Source organism: Lactuca serriola, chromosome 8 (genome assembly GCF_051521515.1).
Source record: "Lactuca serriola cultivar US96UC23 chromosome 8, Lser_US96UC23_V15, whole genome shotgun sequence".
In the NCBI taxonomy this organism is placed as follows: domain Eukaryota; kingdom Viridiplantae; phylum Streptophyta; class Magnoliopsida; order Asterales; family Asteraceae; genus Lactuca; species Lactuca serriola.
The window spans coordinates 114,659,897-114,677,261 of record NC_136415.1 but is presented as its reverse complement, the minus strand read 5'-3'; the positions used below and the strand labels follow the sequence as shown (position 1 = coordinate 114,677,261).

General features: G+C 32.2%; 1 protein-coding gene across 1 annotated transcript; it reads left to right on the top strand.

Annotated features, from left to right (window-relative positions):
* Positions 1–15,656: 15,656 nt before the first annotated feature.
* Positions 15,657–16,364, top strand: LOC145067310 (uncharacterized). Its single transcript, XM_079014478.1, has one exon. The coding sequence runs from the start codon at positions 15,657–15,659 to the stop codon at positions 16,362–16,364; it is 708 nt and encodes a 235-aa protein (XP_078870604.1).
* Positions 16,365–17,365: the final 1,001 nt, after the last annotated feature.

Sequence of the window (17,365 nt, the reverse complement as noted above, 5' to 3'; positions counted from 1 at the left end):
CACCAGTCAAGAAAGCGGTGGGTGATAGTGGACACCAATTAAACTGCCATTTTATAGGCAGTAACCTTATAACCCCCCTTATAGACCGGCTTCGTGAATGAGGCCTACTAATGGTAAGATTGACTTATCTTATACATATCTATATAATTAAAATTATAATAATAGTATAAGGTTGTATTTTAAACATTTAAAATACTTGGTGGTTTAATCTATTAATTAAGCTATACTCTTAATTTAATTAAACTTAAACAATGTCTTTATGGAATTATTAACTCTTTTAATTAAACACTTTAATTAATTTAATGAAGTCCATAAAGTTTGAATTTTAACTTTTAAAATTGTAGAGTTTGGAATTAAAGCATTAAAGTGTGTGAGACTTTACAAATTCTAAAACTTGAGGGAAAGTTTTGAAACTATTCAAAACTTTTCATTTCATAACTTATGAGTTTAATGGTTCATTAAAATGAAGACTCTTCATTTTTATGTAACTTATGTAGGCATTAAAACAATTTAATGAAAAGACTCTTCCTTTTTTGTGTAACCTATGGAACTTTTATGAGCTTTAAGATTCATAAATGTGACCTTTTATGTAACTTTGATGACAAGTTATAAAAACACCTTTTATGAACTTCTTTTAGATTAATATGGATTGAAAGCAACGAACAAGAAATATTTTTCATCAATCTAAATTACTCATAAAACAATGCAACACAAAAAAACTTTTGGTAATCCATAACTTGAGGACAAGTTATGGAGTCCATATAATTTCATCAAGATCATGAATTATACTTACAAACAATTTGCACATGATTTCTATGATCTAACAAAACTCATAAGCATGAACATTCATAATCAACAATTTTTCAAGAATTACATAAACACATTAAAAACTTGAAACTTTGATTATAGCATTGAAATTGGTTTAGCATAATCATTACCAAATTAAAAAAAAGGTTTTATAAGTCCAAAACAGTCAAAGGTAATGATTCTAGACCAATTCCAGCACCAAAACTCGAAGATATGTTGTTTGGGGGTCCAACTCGTCGAGTGCATGAACAAACTCGGCGAGTTGGATGAGTTTTGCCTTGGACTCGTCAAGTCCCTTTATGGACTCGTTGAGTCCCCTGTCCAGCCAGCACAAAACTTTGTTTTTTCCATCCAATTTTGCAAGTATAAGTGAAAACAACCCTTGTCTCTGATACCACTATTGGGTTTTGAGCATTTTAACACTCCTATGGTGTACATGCAACCTAAATACCTTGGATATATGGTTTCTCTATTATACATGTGAATATCAATTTCCAAAGTATTTATCCTAACTAGCATATTATGAAGTACAAGTAATATAAAAACTAGTAGAATTACATATCTCTTGGTTCGTGCTTGATTCCATGGAACTCAAGAGCCTAGTGCCCCAAGTGTAACACCTCAAATGGTTCACACAACACCAAATGCACTTGGAATAACTTGAGAGAAAAATGCACACTTCATGAAATCGGCTGGACCTCTACATACACACATAGTGTCCGATTTTGCACTAGAATAAGATGCTTATATAGTTGTTACAATTAGGGTAAACCCTAATTGTCATGGCTTTCCATTTCCTTGGATCCATGGGTTCAAATACACCATGGAGCATCCATGGAGTATCCTATGGGTTTTAGCCCAACTTGATAATCCATGGAGTCTTAGCCCACTATATAAGTATGGATGATTTACACAATCAACCCATATATTTAATTAGTCTTCTTTGATCACTTAATTAATTCTAGATTAATTCTTGATCAATACTAATTAAATAATCTTATTAATATATTAGAACTTATAATATATTAATAAACCTGAAGTGTTATTTCTATCATTTTAGTCTATCCAAATGCATGATGCCATGCAACCCAAATGGACCATGTCGGGTCGGGTCAAGTATATACCAATTATAGTTATGGACTTAGACACTAATCCAACAACATGTACTGTCGACCTTGATCGTTGACCTTGACTTTGACCAAGGATTAACCATTTTGACTTCTGGGGGTATTTTAGTAAATTGGAAATTTATGGAAATGGTCTTATGGTAAATATAGGTGGTGGAGTCTGTGGCTGTGATTCACGAGTTTGAGCTTATCACTTCAGTACAACATTTGAAAGGTGAGTTTTCCTCACTATACTCAAGGGTCGAAAGCACTAAGGTCGGCCCTTTGGATTGTTATCCTGGTATGTTATGCTAGTATGAACTGTTAGATCAGTATCCTTGTATATATGATGGTATTATGCTATTATGATCTGTTAGATCAGTATTGTGACAACCCAAAATTTCTATCTTATACAACCATTCAATTCAATCAAAGTCAGACTCGTTTCTGCTATCTTTTAGCATTGTTTAGGGTCTGTTTGAGTGTTCTAAGCCTAGTATATTCAAGGATTGAGTGCTAGGAAGTATCTGCTAGAGTTCATTGTGCAACATTCAAGCCGAAAAACTCCAACACTTGGAGTTTACGACCGTAATCTCTTGGTTGGCCGTGAACTCCTTCCATAAGTGTGATATTCCTTCATTTTTCTTCATTTCTCACACTTCCAACTCAATAACACTCATTTCTCTCTCAAGTATCATCAAGAGCACTTCTAATTCTTGACAAATTTGTAAGTGTTTCTTCCATTTATTAGTTGATACCTTTCTTAATCTAGTAAAACCCTATGATTTCATCCGTGAAATCATCTCTTTTTGGGTTAGATCTTCAAGAACACCAAGAACACACACTAGTTCTTTAGGCCTTGAACACCCCTTCAACCTTCAAAAACGTAAGTATCCTTTCCATATACTAGTTATCCTCTAGAAGCTTTTGAAATACACCCTTGAAACAACCATTTCATCCAAAATATCAAGAGTTTACGGCCATAAATTCTCCCTTGTCTGTAAACCCTTCTCAAGAACATCATTGGCCGTGAACATCTTAGGCTGTAAACACCCACGGACGTAAACACCATGGCTGTGAATACACCTAGGCCGTAAACACACTCCTGTGTGATCGTAAACACCTTTAGAACAATCATATTTGATTGTAACACTTCATTCCAAGTGTTTCCTAGTACCTAAGGTTGTTCCCTATCATGATTAGTTGTTATATACACTAATTATATACATATATGTGTCATTATATGCTTAATAGGACCTGTTTGTGCTCGAGACATCACTTGGCATACTTAGCATCCTGTATCGATCTTACATTTGAATCACTCACTACAGGTGAGTTCATACCCCTAAACTTATCTTTTAAATGATTTTAAATGCATTTAGGGGGGGGGGGAATACAAGTAGAAAACATTATAGTTATTGTATCAATCACATGTGATTAATAACTATCAAACAAGTAGATTTCTTATACTTCAAAACTGTGTTATCAAACAAGCTATCTAAAAACATTTTATAAACTGACATCAAGTCATCTATAACCATTCAAATGGTTAAAAACATATTTTATATGTTAAAACTCTTTTAAGCTTATATATTGTCAAAATCTTGTCTATATAGATATATTTATATAAATAAGGTTGAAAGGGCTTAGGACTGATAACCCACTTTATTTCTTGTTCCTTGTTTGGTTGTGGACTTAAGGTATCGGTTGTTTGTCCGAGTGTCGTTTAAATCTTAGTTATATATTATGTATATGTTTATGGATATAAAAATTTCTTACATCAGTTCAACACCTTTGGGTAGCAAAGGTGTACAAACATGCTTAGGCATTCAAGCAACATTACTAGTAAACTGTAATAGGTATAGTTTTAGAGGATTACTACTCACTATTTCTAAAACAATGAAACATACAAGAGTCAGTACATACATGAGTCAGTTCAAACATACTATAACGAGAAACATAAAGAACATACTATAATGAGAAACATGGAGGAACATACTATACACTAGAACAGAGAGAACATACAATACACTAGAATAGAGAGAACATACAATACAAATACAAGAATACTATAACATTAATGTGAGCCACTACTTCATGGCATGACAATATACTATTGTTTCACGTTTTATAACTAGAGTCTCCTGGAGGGAGAGCATGAGTTTGTGTATAGATCTATACGTGATTTACCATCCTACACCTTGTTGCTAGCTACAATGGGACCTGCAGGTCTACGGGTGACGAACATTATATCATTTCAACATCTTTTATCGTCGTGTTTTACTAGTCAATCAAGTATGGTTATAATCTCATCAAATTTTACCTTAATTAAACAATTGGTTTAAGGTAGTTAGTACAATGGTAGTTAGTATATACAATACTACAGTACATCTTTATTTTCCCACTAGATTCACATTGTGATCTTCTCACATAAATGGTAATGTAAACTATATTTTGGTAAGGATAGTCACACTTGGGAAAAACAATCACTTTTACAAGAGAATAAACATACAGAATAGTCGGGTCTTGTTAGAAGACTACATTTCATAATAAAGTAGAAAATATAGGATTTTATAGGAGATACAACATTTACATCAAACACTTACAAACATTTACAACAAGCATTCGCAAACACTTTCTTCAAACTTATACAAGCAATGACACTAAAGCACTTATTAACTCACCAGCTTAAATGTTGATCTACTCTTTCAAAATAACTTGTATTCTCAGGTCACCAATAGACAAGTACACTGGACCAGGTTTTGAGAAGATGCAGCATTCGAGACTCGTCTTTTATTTTGATTCATATTTTGGTGTCTTTCAAACTATACACATAACACATTTGTATTAAATTATATTATTAATGCAATGGATGATATTGTTACTTGTTTACTATTATGCATTGTTATGATATTGTACATGGCGTCCTCCGCCCCCGAACGTTTTTGCCGTTCCGGTTTGGGGGTGTGACAAGTGTCCTGGTAGATAGGATGTTATTATTTTGCTATGATCTGTTAGATTGGTTTGTCTGTCTATAGATTTTTATGTGATTGTTTGTTATATGTGCACATGTTTGATTGGTGGTTGAGGCTTATCTGTTTTGTGCGAAAGCCAATAGACCTGGGCATTCCAACCCGATGGTTGTGGGCCGTGAGTATTCCATCCCGAGGATGATTGGACTCGTAGTATGTGGGCATTCCAACCTGTTGGTTGTGGGCATGGGGTATTCTATCCCGAGGATGACTGGACCCATAGTATGTTGGCATTCCAACTAGATGGTTGAGGGCCTAGGGTATTCCAACCTGATGGTTGACTGGACCCATAGTATGATGTTTGTAATTATAAGTATATTGTTGTATGTATGGGTATTTTGGGGAACCTCACTAAGCTTCGAGCTTTCAGTTTTAGTTTTGGTTTCAGGTACTTTGGATGATCGTGGGAATGAAAAGGTGTGATCATACAACTCCTCATATTTTCTAACTATGTTTTTGGGATACTCTGATGTAGAACCATTTTGAAAATAAATTTGTAATAATCGACGATTTCTAAATGTTTTAAAAAGTTTAAATTTGGCATGATTTTTATGGATGTTAGAAGAATATTTCGGGTGAAAAGCAAGTGTAATCCTTGGATCTCAAGTTAAGATTTATGTACCGATTTGGATTTTAGTTGAGACTCAAATTGGGAATCGTTAGTGTATATGTGTAAGATCTTTATTTCAGCAAGATATGAATTAAGGAATCTATATGTCAAGGGCATCAGCTAAAGGGTTCAAGGTCAAAAGGGATGTTTTCAGTTCTGATGGTAGAAAAGGCCCTTGTGATTGTGATTTGGAATGGTTTTACCTATGTGTAGGTCTGGAAACTTATGGGGTTTTAGAATTATTGGTTGAGGCAGTTAAGAAATCAGTGACTTGTTCAACGCTAGAAGGTTTAACTCCCAGATTGCCTCTTGTTGCTCATTATGTTCATGGATTCGTTAACTTTAGGATGAGTCTTGCACCAGAAGGATTATCTAATCCCTTTTATGAAGTGAAAAGTTTCAGGCAGCAACGAATGGTCGGTGATTCTGTTTTCCAGTGGAAACATCAAGGTGATTAGAAGTTGGATGATTGGTTTGGAATAAAAAGTGGGGTTGAATTAGCAGTGGTTCAGTACAGGCTGTCTGTCGGGGAGTCATCCAAGTTTTAAGATTTCAGATTTCGGGCATAGTAGAAATGGTTATTCTTCGGGGGTTAATTTAAGTTGAGTAAGGATCTGTTCATCGTCAGGAATTGGGAGCCCTGATAAGGTTAGGTTCGGTTGCATATTATTTTGGAAAACTATTGAAAGTCTGGGGTTGCTTACTTGGTCCACATTGGAGTTGTGATTGGTTTGTTCAAGCTGTTTGGTGGACCTTCGATGGTAAGGAATCATTTCGAGGATGAAATCTAATTTAAGTGGGGGAGAGTTGTAACACCCGATTCAAATTACTTTTCAGTTTAGACCAGTGTTGTGTTAATTTTTGGCTCTTTGGTCCAAACGCCAGGCGTTTGTCATAGAACGCTAGGCGCTCAAATGCCAAGCGTTCTATGATGGTCGCCAGGCGTTTTCACGGAGAGACAAAACCTTGATTTTTAGGGTTTGCACCCTATTTAAAGACCATTATGGCCTCAAAACCCTTCACCACTCCAACCTCCATCCTCATTTTGTAAACCCTAAATGTATATGAGAGTTTGAAGCCTTGGTTCATCTTTTTGGTATCATTTAGTTTTCTTAATAAGAGAAGGAATATCTTTGGAGTATTGTGGTTGCTCTCTAGCTTGTGGATCTGGACTATTGGCATCCTGGAGCATCATTTTCTGGTATAAAGTTATGAACTTGATCATCATATCTTTATATATTTTCTATGTTAGAAGTTTATGATTATTAGCCCCATTTTCTTGGTCTTTTGGGTAGGAGCTACCTTAGATCAAAGGAGTTGTCCTTTTGGACATTTCAGGGTAGATTGAGTGATAAAATTGCGATCTTGGACCTTCTTTTCACTCCATGAAAGTTTTGAGGTGTCTTAATGGGTTAATGAGTTGGAGTTTTAGCTTTTAGGCTCACTGTAACCATGCATGGACATAAAGTTTGCAACTTTATGGCCTAAGACGTTCTATTAACTATGGATCTGAAGTTTGGACTTGATATCTTAAGACATTAAGTCATTGGTTTGGAAGTTGATGAATAGAGAGAAAACACCAGGCGTTTACATGTGAATGCTCGGCGTTCGGATGCCAGGCGTTCGAGAGAGGAACGCCAAGCGTTCTCAGCAGAAGCCCGATGGATCAATTTTGGGCCTTGTGTCATTAGGGGTTTTGAGGATAGTTTAATTGGGCTTTAGGTGATCACTTTGGTTTGGGGCCTTTCGAGTAGTTGGATTGGGACTTGGCCTTGGGCCAAGTTTGATAAAGGCCAAAAATAGTCTTACCCTAGCTTAGACTCTTACATATGGGTCGAAATCCAGTTATTAATTGGATGTGTTTTATGGTGACAACGTGGGGATTTGCCGGACCACCAGATAGAGATTTATCTAAGTGATTCAGCAGTTAGAGGTGAGTCTCCTCACTGTACTCGTGGGTCGAAGGCACCAATGTCGGCTCACAAGGTTCTGTTATGTTAGTTGTCTTTGTAACTCTTGCATGGTATGTTGGGCTAGGCCCATTTGTATGATGGGTCAGGCCCATTGTATAACGGAATAGACCCGTTTGTATGTTGGGCTAGGCCCATGGAATAAAAAGGGCTAAACCCATTGTATGTTATGTAGGTGCTAACTATCTTTGTGACTTTTACATTTGTATGATCGAGCTAGGCCCAATGGTTTGGTAGGGTTAGGCCCATTATGGTGGGTTAGGCCTAATATGTAGGTTGGGCCCAATGTGGGGGATAGGCCCAACGGTATGTATGGTATGTGGTATTTTGGGAAACTCACTAAGATTTGTGTTTACGGTTTTTATGGTTATGGTTTTAGGTACTTCCAGTTCAAAAGGAAAGGGCCCGACTTGATCGCAGCGCGTTCACCCATGTTCTGCATTAGGATGACTTTGGGATTGTACTCTGATAATTGGTTTCTTATAAAGTACTTTTGAATATTTAGAAAAAGGATAATGAATGTTTGACTTAAAGATAATTAGTGTTTTGGTCGAATTAAAAATGAAATTTTTACGTTGTGATTTTCGGGTCGTTACATCACATGTGATTGAAGTATACCTTTTTTAGTTCTCATGTGATAAAGTACTAATTTTTAAAAACATATGTTAATCACATATGACTATATAAGCGTGGCATGTTTATGTGACTAATCACATGTGATTGAATTATACATTTTTCTATTTTCTTTTTCAATGTCTTCTCTGTTGTTTCCTCTTATGTAATTTATTTTTTCATATGATTTAAACCAAGTCATTATAAATAAACATATAGTTTTTATAACATATGCAATTAACATGTGATTGAACCATAGTCTTGGATGTTTTGTGTGTGTCAAAGATGGTAAAATATCCTAATCACATGTAATAAACAAAGTTATGATAAATAAACACACATTAGTCATAAAAGATGTTAATCATATGTGATTGAATCTTTTTGTGTATATTTTCTATGGTAATTCTGATTATAATCCATTGTGGGTTGTTTATGTGTATAATCACATCTGATTTGATGTATAAAAGATGTTTATGTCTCTAAGCAGTTATAATTGAATTATACCTTTTTCATTCTTTTCTTTTTATCTTGTCTCCGTTGCTTTTTCCCCAGTCGCCTTTTTTTACCTTTGCTTTAGGATTTTCAAAGATATATATATATATATATATATATATATATATATATATATATATATATAAACTATATTATAAAGCATACTTAACTTTTCTTGAAATTTAAGAGGTGCATGCTTGATAACTTAATATACAAATCTATTATGCAAAAACTACTCATCTTATATGAACAAAAACTAATTATGGTAAAAAAATAATCAACAAACATATTTAAGGAAAGAAACATCGGTTGATTTTTTTTTTAGCATGGGCATGATGTTTGCTGAAATGTTGGACATGCAATTTTTCTAACATATTAGACACCAAATTTATAGCCATTGAAACAATCAAATGACAATTTCTGGAAAAAAAACATTAATCGAAACAGTAGTAATTGTCGCCACCGCTTTGCTCGGGTGTACACCTAGTATATATATATATATATATATATATATATATATATATATATATATATATATATATATATATATATAAATATAAATATGTATATATATATAATTAGAAAATCACATATGATTAAAACAAGTCATGATAAATAAGCTACAATGTTCATAGCATATGCTAATCACATGTGATAAAACATAGTATATGATTTTTATTTATATAATCATATGTGATTGAAATTATAAAATATGTTTAAGTATCTAATCACACATGATTGAATTATACCTTTGTTCTGTTTCTTTTCTGATCGGATCTTAGTTGTTTCTTCTTCGGTAACTTTTTTTTTTGTTGAGGATCCTCTAATACATATAGGTACAAATATAATCAGAGAGTCAAATATGAATATATGATTAAACCAATTCATTATAAATAAAGATTTCATAATAGATGATAATCACATGTGATTGATTATATTTGTGTATATAAAAATGTTAAATACATGTGATTAAACTAGAGTGAGGGTTGTTTATGTTTATAATTATTTATAATTGACTTGTTCCTTTTTCAACTATCCTCTTCGCCGTTTGTTTTTGTTATTTATATTGTTCTGTAATATATAAATATAGATATTATCAGAAAATCACATGTAATTAAATATAGTCATGATAAATAAGCATTCAATGTTCATAATAATTTTTTATCACATGTAATTGAACTTTTTTTGTATATAATCACACGTGAATGAATCACTTTATGTATATAAGATATTGTAGTCACATGTGATTAAACCAAAGTTTGAGAGGTTTATGTATATAATCATGTGTGATTGATGAATAAAAGTGGTTTTTCTCATCACATATGATTTTAATCATATATATATATATATATATATATATATATATATATATATATATATATATATATATATATATATATGATGGAACTTTTATGATTAATATAGATCTTAATCATATATGATTAAAAACCAAATATTGTCAAAATTAAGTCTTCAAAATAGATGCTAATTACATGTGATTGAATGTAAATCATATATATGATTTTTATCATATATATAGCATATATTATTACAAAATCATATATGATTAAATACAGTAAAATGTATGATTATAACACAATGTTAATCATATGTGATTTAAAACATGGTATTATCAAATGAAGTATTAAACATATATATTACCTTTAAGGTCTGATTTTTTTTCTCGTTTTTTTCTTTTGTATATTTTTTTTGAATGTTTTGGTTTTTCTACATGTATAAAGCGATATTATTAACATCATACTCGATAGATAATAAAATTAAAAATTCATTAATGAAAAATAGAGCAAAACATAAAAAAAAACCATAGATAATAGTTAAATTATACATATATTCAACTCAAATACTTCAACAAATTTTCCGATTTCTAAAGTAGATGAAAAAATATTAAATACGAGTGGAAATGTCAAATACGGTTAAAATCTAGTATTATTCAACTCAAATCATTTAATAAATGTTTTGATTTCTAAAGTAGCTGAAAATTAAATTCAAATACAAGTGAAAATGTCAAATACGAATGTTTTAAGTTAAAAAAATCACGTAATGACGATTTCGTTTATCATTAGATGAAGTAGTTGTCACAAACTCCATTGTGGAAGACATTACTGAATTTATCAAGTTTTGGTGTGCGATTCAGTAACGATCGTAAAATTTTAGGGTATGCACACGAGTCCAGTTAGTTATAAAATATTTTACTATAATACTCTCATGTATTATTGAATCTTTCACATTTGCATCCATATTTCCAGTTATTTACAAAATTGGCACCTTGTTAAATTAAAGGTTAAAAATTAAGAATTGTTGCAGGGCTATATATATATATATATATATATATATATATATATATATATATATATATATATATATATATATATATATATATATATATACACACACACACACACACAGAAAGAAAGAGAGAGAAACGTTCAATTGAAAAAAAAAAAGTTGAGAATAGAAGAATCAATCTTAGCCGCTCATTTATATCTTGTCGTAAAACCCTCCATTATACCGATGCGACGGAGGATAGGTAAATTCATATGTTAATACAAGTTTACATATATTCATATATGAATCAACCACCTCCTGTCTCCTCTAACACCTCCCCACTACCACTTTCACCACCTCTACCAGTACCAACACCTTCTCCACTGCCTCCTCCACCTCCCCAACCACTAGCAACCACCACCACTACCACCATCGACTATTTCTGCCACCACAATGATCTTCTCCACTATCCATGCCACCACCATCGCCGCTGTTGCCACAACTACCCTCGACACCACAACCATCGCCACCACCATAACTATTGTCACCGCTACCTCTGTCACCGTCACCACCACCCATCACATTGATATATGAATAATCACTTGTGAGCATATATATATATATATATATATATATATATATATATATATATATATATATATATCGGGTGAGGACTCATTAGAATTGAACTCTCTCTAGAACCGGACTCACTGAAAAAAGAGTCCTCATTAGAACCTGACTGTCTCTCTCTCTCTCTCTCTCTCTCTCTCTCTCTATATATATATATATATATATATATATATATATATATATATATATATGCGTATTTATATATAAATAAAATCTGTTCCGTCTTTCCAGTATGCGGAAACGTTTAAACGATAGATTTGAAACCAGTGTCTTAGATTCATTACTGCTTTCTCAACCATCCCCTTTTCTAATATTCAACTCAAATACTTCAACAAATTTTCCGATTTCTAAAGTAGATGAAAAAATATTAAATACGAGTGGAAATGTCAAATACGGTTAAAATCTAGTGTTATTCAACTCAAATCATTTAATAAATGTTTTGATTTCTAAAGTAGCTGAAAATTAAATTCAAATACAAGTGAAAATGTCAAATACGAATGTTTTAAGTTAAAAAAATCACGTAATGACAATTTCGTTTATCATTAGATGAAATAGTTGTCACAAACTCCATTGTGGAAGACATTACTGAATTTATCAAGTTTTGGTATGCGATTCAGTAACGATCGTAAAATTTTAGGGTATGCACACGAGTCCAGTTAGTTATAAAATATTTTACTATAATACTCTCATGTATTATTGAATCTTTCACATTTGCATCCATATTTCCAGTTATTTACAAAATTGGCACCTTGTTAAATTAAAGGTTAAAAATTAAGAATTGTTGCAGGGCTATATATATATATATATATATATATATATATATATATATATATATATATATATATATATATATATATATATATATATATATATATACACACACACACACACACACAGAAAGAAAGAGAGAGAAACGTTCAATTGAAAAAAAAAAAAGTTGAGAATAGAAGAATCAATCTTAGCCGCTCATTTATATCTTGTCGTAAAACCCTCCATTATACCGATGCGACGGAGGATAGGTAAATTCATATGTTAATACAAGTTTACATATATTCATATATGAATCAACCACCTCCTGTCTCCTCTAACACCTCCCCACTACCACTTTCACCACCTCTACCAGTACCAACACCTTCTCCACTGCCTCCTCCACCTCCCCAGCTCCCCAACCACTAGCAACCACCACCACTACCACCAACGACTATTTCTGCCACCACAAAGATCTTCTCCACTATCCATGCCACCACCATCGTCGCTGTTGCCACAACTACCCTTGTCACCGCTACCTCTGTAACCGCCACCACCACCCATCACATTGATATATGAATAATCACTTGTGAGCATATATATATATATATATATATATATATATATATATATATATATATATATATATATATATATATATATATCGGGTGAGGACTCGTTAGAATCGAACTCTCTCTAGAACCGGACTCACTGAAAAAAGAGTCCTCATTAGAACCTGACTCTCTCTCTCTCTCTCTCTCTCTCTCTCTATATATATATATATATATATATATATATATATATATATATATATATATATAAAATCTGTTCCGTCTTTCCAGTATGCGGAAACGTTTAAACGATAGATTTGAAACCAGTGTCTTAGATTCATTACTGCTTTCTCAACCATCCCCTTTTCTCTCTCTCTCTCTCTCTCTCTCTCTCTCTATATATATATATATATATATATATATATATATATATATATATATATATATATATATATATATATATATATATATGTATATATATATTAATTTCAAATTTGTCGACTTAAAATGATCTACTACTTTTAGGATGGCTAGTGCGTAACATGTTTAGGTTTTAAATTTATGTTTATATATATATATATATATATATATATATATATATATATATATATATATATATATATATATATATATATTAAGTTCAAATTTGTCGACTTCAAATGATTTACTACTTTTAGGATGGCTAGTGCGTAACATGTTTAGGTTTTAAATTTATGTTTATATATGGGGAAAAAAATGATATATCAAAAAAAAATATTTAAGTTTAAAAGATGGGTTGCTCTTTATGGTGTGAATCCACTAAAACACACAGTTCGCAAGTTTTTTGATTGTTATTTAGCAAGTGTAGTGGAATGATTACTATGGATGTGGGTCCAATTTTATTAATTCAAGTGTCCAAGGAGTGATATATTTTTTTTTTAATTTTCACGACAATGATATGTGATACACATGATGATATATACGGAATAAAGAAAACATTCATGGTAGATACATTGAGGGGCTAAAATAGGCAGCCGGCATAAGGGTTAAATTTTAATTTTTATCATATATTTTTATTTTTAATAAAAATTAGGTCTCATTATTTTTGCTAGTTCAAGGTCTTTGATTATATTTGATTTCTAGGATCAACTTCAACACACATATTTATTTCAATAAAGTTATATATATATATATATATATATATATATATATATATATATATATATATATATATATATATATATATATATATATATGGCAAAGTGAATATACTCTTAAGGGTATGTAAGCTTAGGTATCAAAACTCACAATAATACGTCGTTTTGTTTGATATATTCATTATAATGTTCTTAAGCTTCAATCCTTAACTTGATTTATTTTCAAAATTTTCAAATTTTCAATATTATCTTCCTCTTACATCACATTTTTTAACGAACACCTAGTAAGTTATATATATTATAGTTGAAAATGAAAATTATATAAAAGGAAGATAAATGCGAAATTTATAAAAATCTTTGAAATAAATCAAGTTAGAAGTTGAATTATAAGAACATTAGACAATTACAATGTATATAAATGATACAAAACGACATAATATTGTGAGTTTAGGACCATAAAAATCTTATATAACCTTAAGGTATATTCACTTTACCCATATATATATATATATATATATATATATATATATATATATATATATATATATATATATATATAGAATTTAGGACCATGCTGAGCACAACCCATAAAAAGTAATTTCCGATTTTAAAAAAAAAATGTGTGGTTTTATAATGTTCCAAATGAGTTAAATTTCATTGGTTAAGACAAGCATGAATGATTCTATTAAGAACAGTAAAGCATGTATTCAAATTAAGCCAAAAGTTATTTTCATATATCTTGTAATGTATTTTGAAAGTATGACTTTGTATCCAAAAGCATTAGGCTAGAGGGTGTGGCTGCAGTTTGGGGCCGCGGTTTGAGCCACCTCAGCCGTGCACACCGCCCCCAGATTGCGGTTTTGGCCGCACTACGGCTCGAAAGAACCGCGACTCGTGATTGGTTGTTGAATCTTTGATCGTTGAACGGTCCTCTTGGCGCATTAATTTTTTTTTCTTCCTTTTTACCTTTCTTTCCTGTATATACACATACATTTCATTTTTTTTCAATCAATACAAACCCCTCTCACTCAATTTTTTTTTAAAAAAGAATCACCAATCTCTCTCAAAAATGTCATCTTCTTCATCTTCTGAAGAATTTCAGACTATTTTTAATGTTGCTGTTGCGTGTGCTCAAATGGCGGAACAAACACATGATGCTTTATGCAATAACGCAGCTGCAAGTTCTCAACGGAAAACACGAAGATATATTTTCAGAAATCGTGAAGAAGCCAACCAACGTTTGATACAAGACTATTTTCAAGAGAATGCCACTTATCAAGGGTATTATTTCCGTAGACGCTTCAGAATGTTCAAAGGTTTATACGAACGTATAATTGAAGATGTAACGAGGGAGTGCAATTTTTTCAACAATGCTACGATGCTAGAGATACACCCAGTTTCACTCCCTTACAAAAATGCACAACCACACTTCGTCAGTTAGCATATGACATTCCGTCTGATGTGTTAGACGAAACTTCTGGGATGTCTGCTAGGACCGCACGAGACAGTCTCCATTATTTCTGCAAAACTGTGATTCAGTTTTATGGTCCTAAATATTTACGTAAGCCTACACGTAATAACATCTTGCAATTGCAAGTTCATCATGCTAGTGTGCATGAGTTTCCTGGAATGCTATGAAGCTTAGATTGTCTCCATTGAGCATCGGAAAATTGCCCTATGTTATATCAAGGGCAATTTACCCGAGGTGATCATGGTCACCCAACGGTCATACTTGAAGCAGTTGCATCACAAGATATGTGGATTTGGCATGCTTTTTTTGGTTCTCCTGGTTCGATTAACGACTCTAACGTTCTTAATCATTCACCTATATTTAACAACATATACGATGGATCTACACCAGATTCTTCTTATGAAGTGCGTAGAACACCATATAAGTATGGTTATTATCTGGTCAATGCAATCTATCCTGAGTATGTTGTGTTTGTTAAATCGTTTACGTGTCTATATGGTTCTAGACGAAAAAAATTCAAGAGAGCTCAAGAAAGAGCTAGGAAGGATGTTGAGCGTGCTTTTGGAGCTCTGAAGAAACGGTGGTTTATATTGAAAAAACCAACAGTTAATTTAGGCAAGGAAAAACTTCAAGAAATCATGTATACATGTCTCATATTGCATAACATGATTATTGAAGACGAAGGAAGAGCAATATGTGCGTTTGACGAGGAAGAAACCATACCAGAGACACAACCAATAAAAATTGGTGGCGAAGAGTATATGAATATGAGAGCAGAGATACGTTGCACTGAAACATTTCACAATCTTCGCAATGACTTAATGAAACACATTTACGGGGTTCAAAACATTAACCATAATTTGGATCCACCGGATGATTCTGAAGACGAGTTCTCGAAGAACGACTTTATGTAGTTTGCTTTACTTGTTTTATTTGTGTTTTTTTAAGTTTCTAAGATTATTTTAATGTCATGTGTGTATTTTTCGTTTTTTTTTTGTTTAATGCAATGTAATGTTTTTTGAATTTTCAATGTAATGTTTTTTTTTTTCAAGTAATGAAAAATTATGTTTTTTATTAAAAAAGAAGTTGTAAGTAAAATAGCTAAAAAAACCAAAAAAATAAAAAGAAAATAAGTGTGGCACCACTCCCTTGGTGTGGCAAGAAACCACACTTGTGTGGTAAAAAATGATGTGACGCTTATGTGGCGGTGAAGGGAGTGCGGTTTCGGTGACACCACTCCCTCCAGCCTTAAAAAAAAAAAAGTGGGTACAAAAGAGAAGAGGAGCATGAACTCCTATCCAATCTTAAAAGCTTAGAAGAACATTTTCTCAAATGACATCACCGAGTTCATCTTGTCCTTCAAAGTTGTATATGTATCTTGTTGTGTCAGAATATTTTGCATTTTCTCCCCATAAGCTTCTAATATTAAATATAATTAATATAGTCTTATGCTCTAGCGGATGTTAATCTACCAGTAGTTTATAGAATATTGTGTTAGTTATTTTCATAACCAAAACATAAAACGCGGAAGCATAACTTTGGATCTTTAATCTCGAATCTGATTAAAAGAAAACTTAAACAATAAGAATAAAGGATTCATACCTTATTTCATTATGATATTTGAATCCGAAGAACTAGGTTGAGTTTTCCAATTGATCTCAAGAACTCTCTAAAGTCCCTCAACAATTTGACCCACGAATCTTATGTGAGTATTCTATATGTCTTGATTTGCTCGTCATTACATGTATATATAGATGGAGATATACCCTAATGTGAGAGATGGAAAGGATCTTGAGGATCTTGAGTCAAACCAGGAACTCAACCCACAAGGTAAGTAAATATTCTATAAATCGGTCCATCAACAATTTATATTCTTACCATAATAACCAGAATTAATGATAACATTAAATATATA

What these genes read in the sequence shown, in the direction of transcription:
- LOC145067310 (XM_079014478.1), top strand. Translation starts at nt 15,657, where the DNA reads ATGTTATATCAAGGGCAATTTACCCGAGGTGATCATGGTCACCCAACG.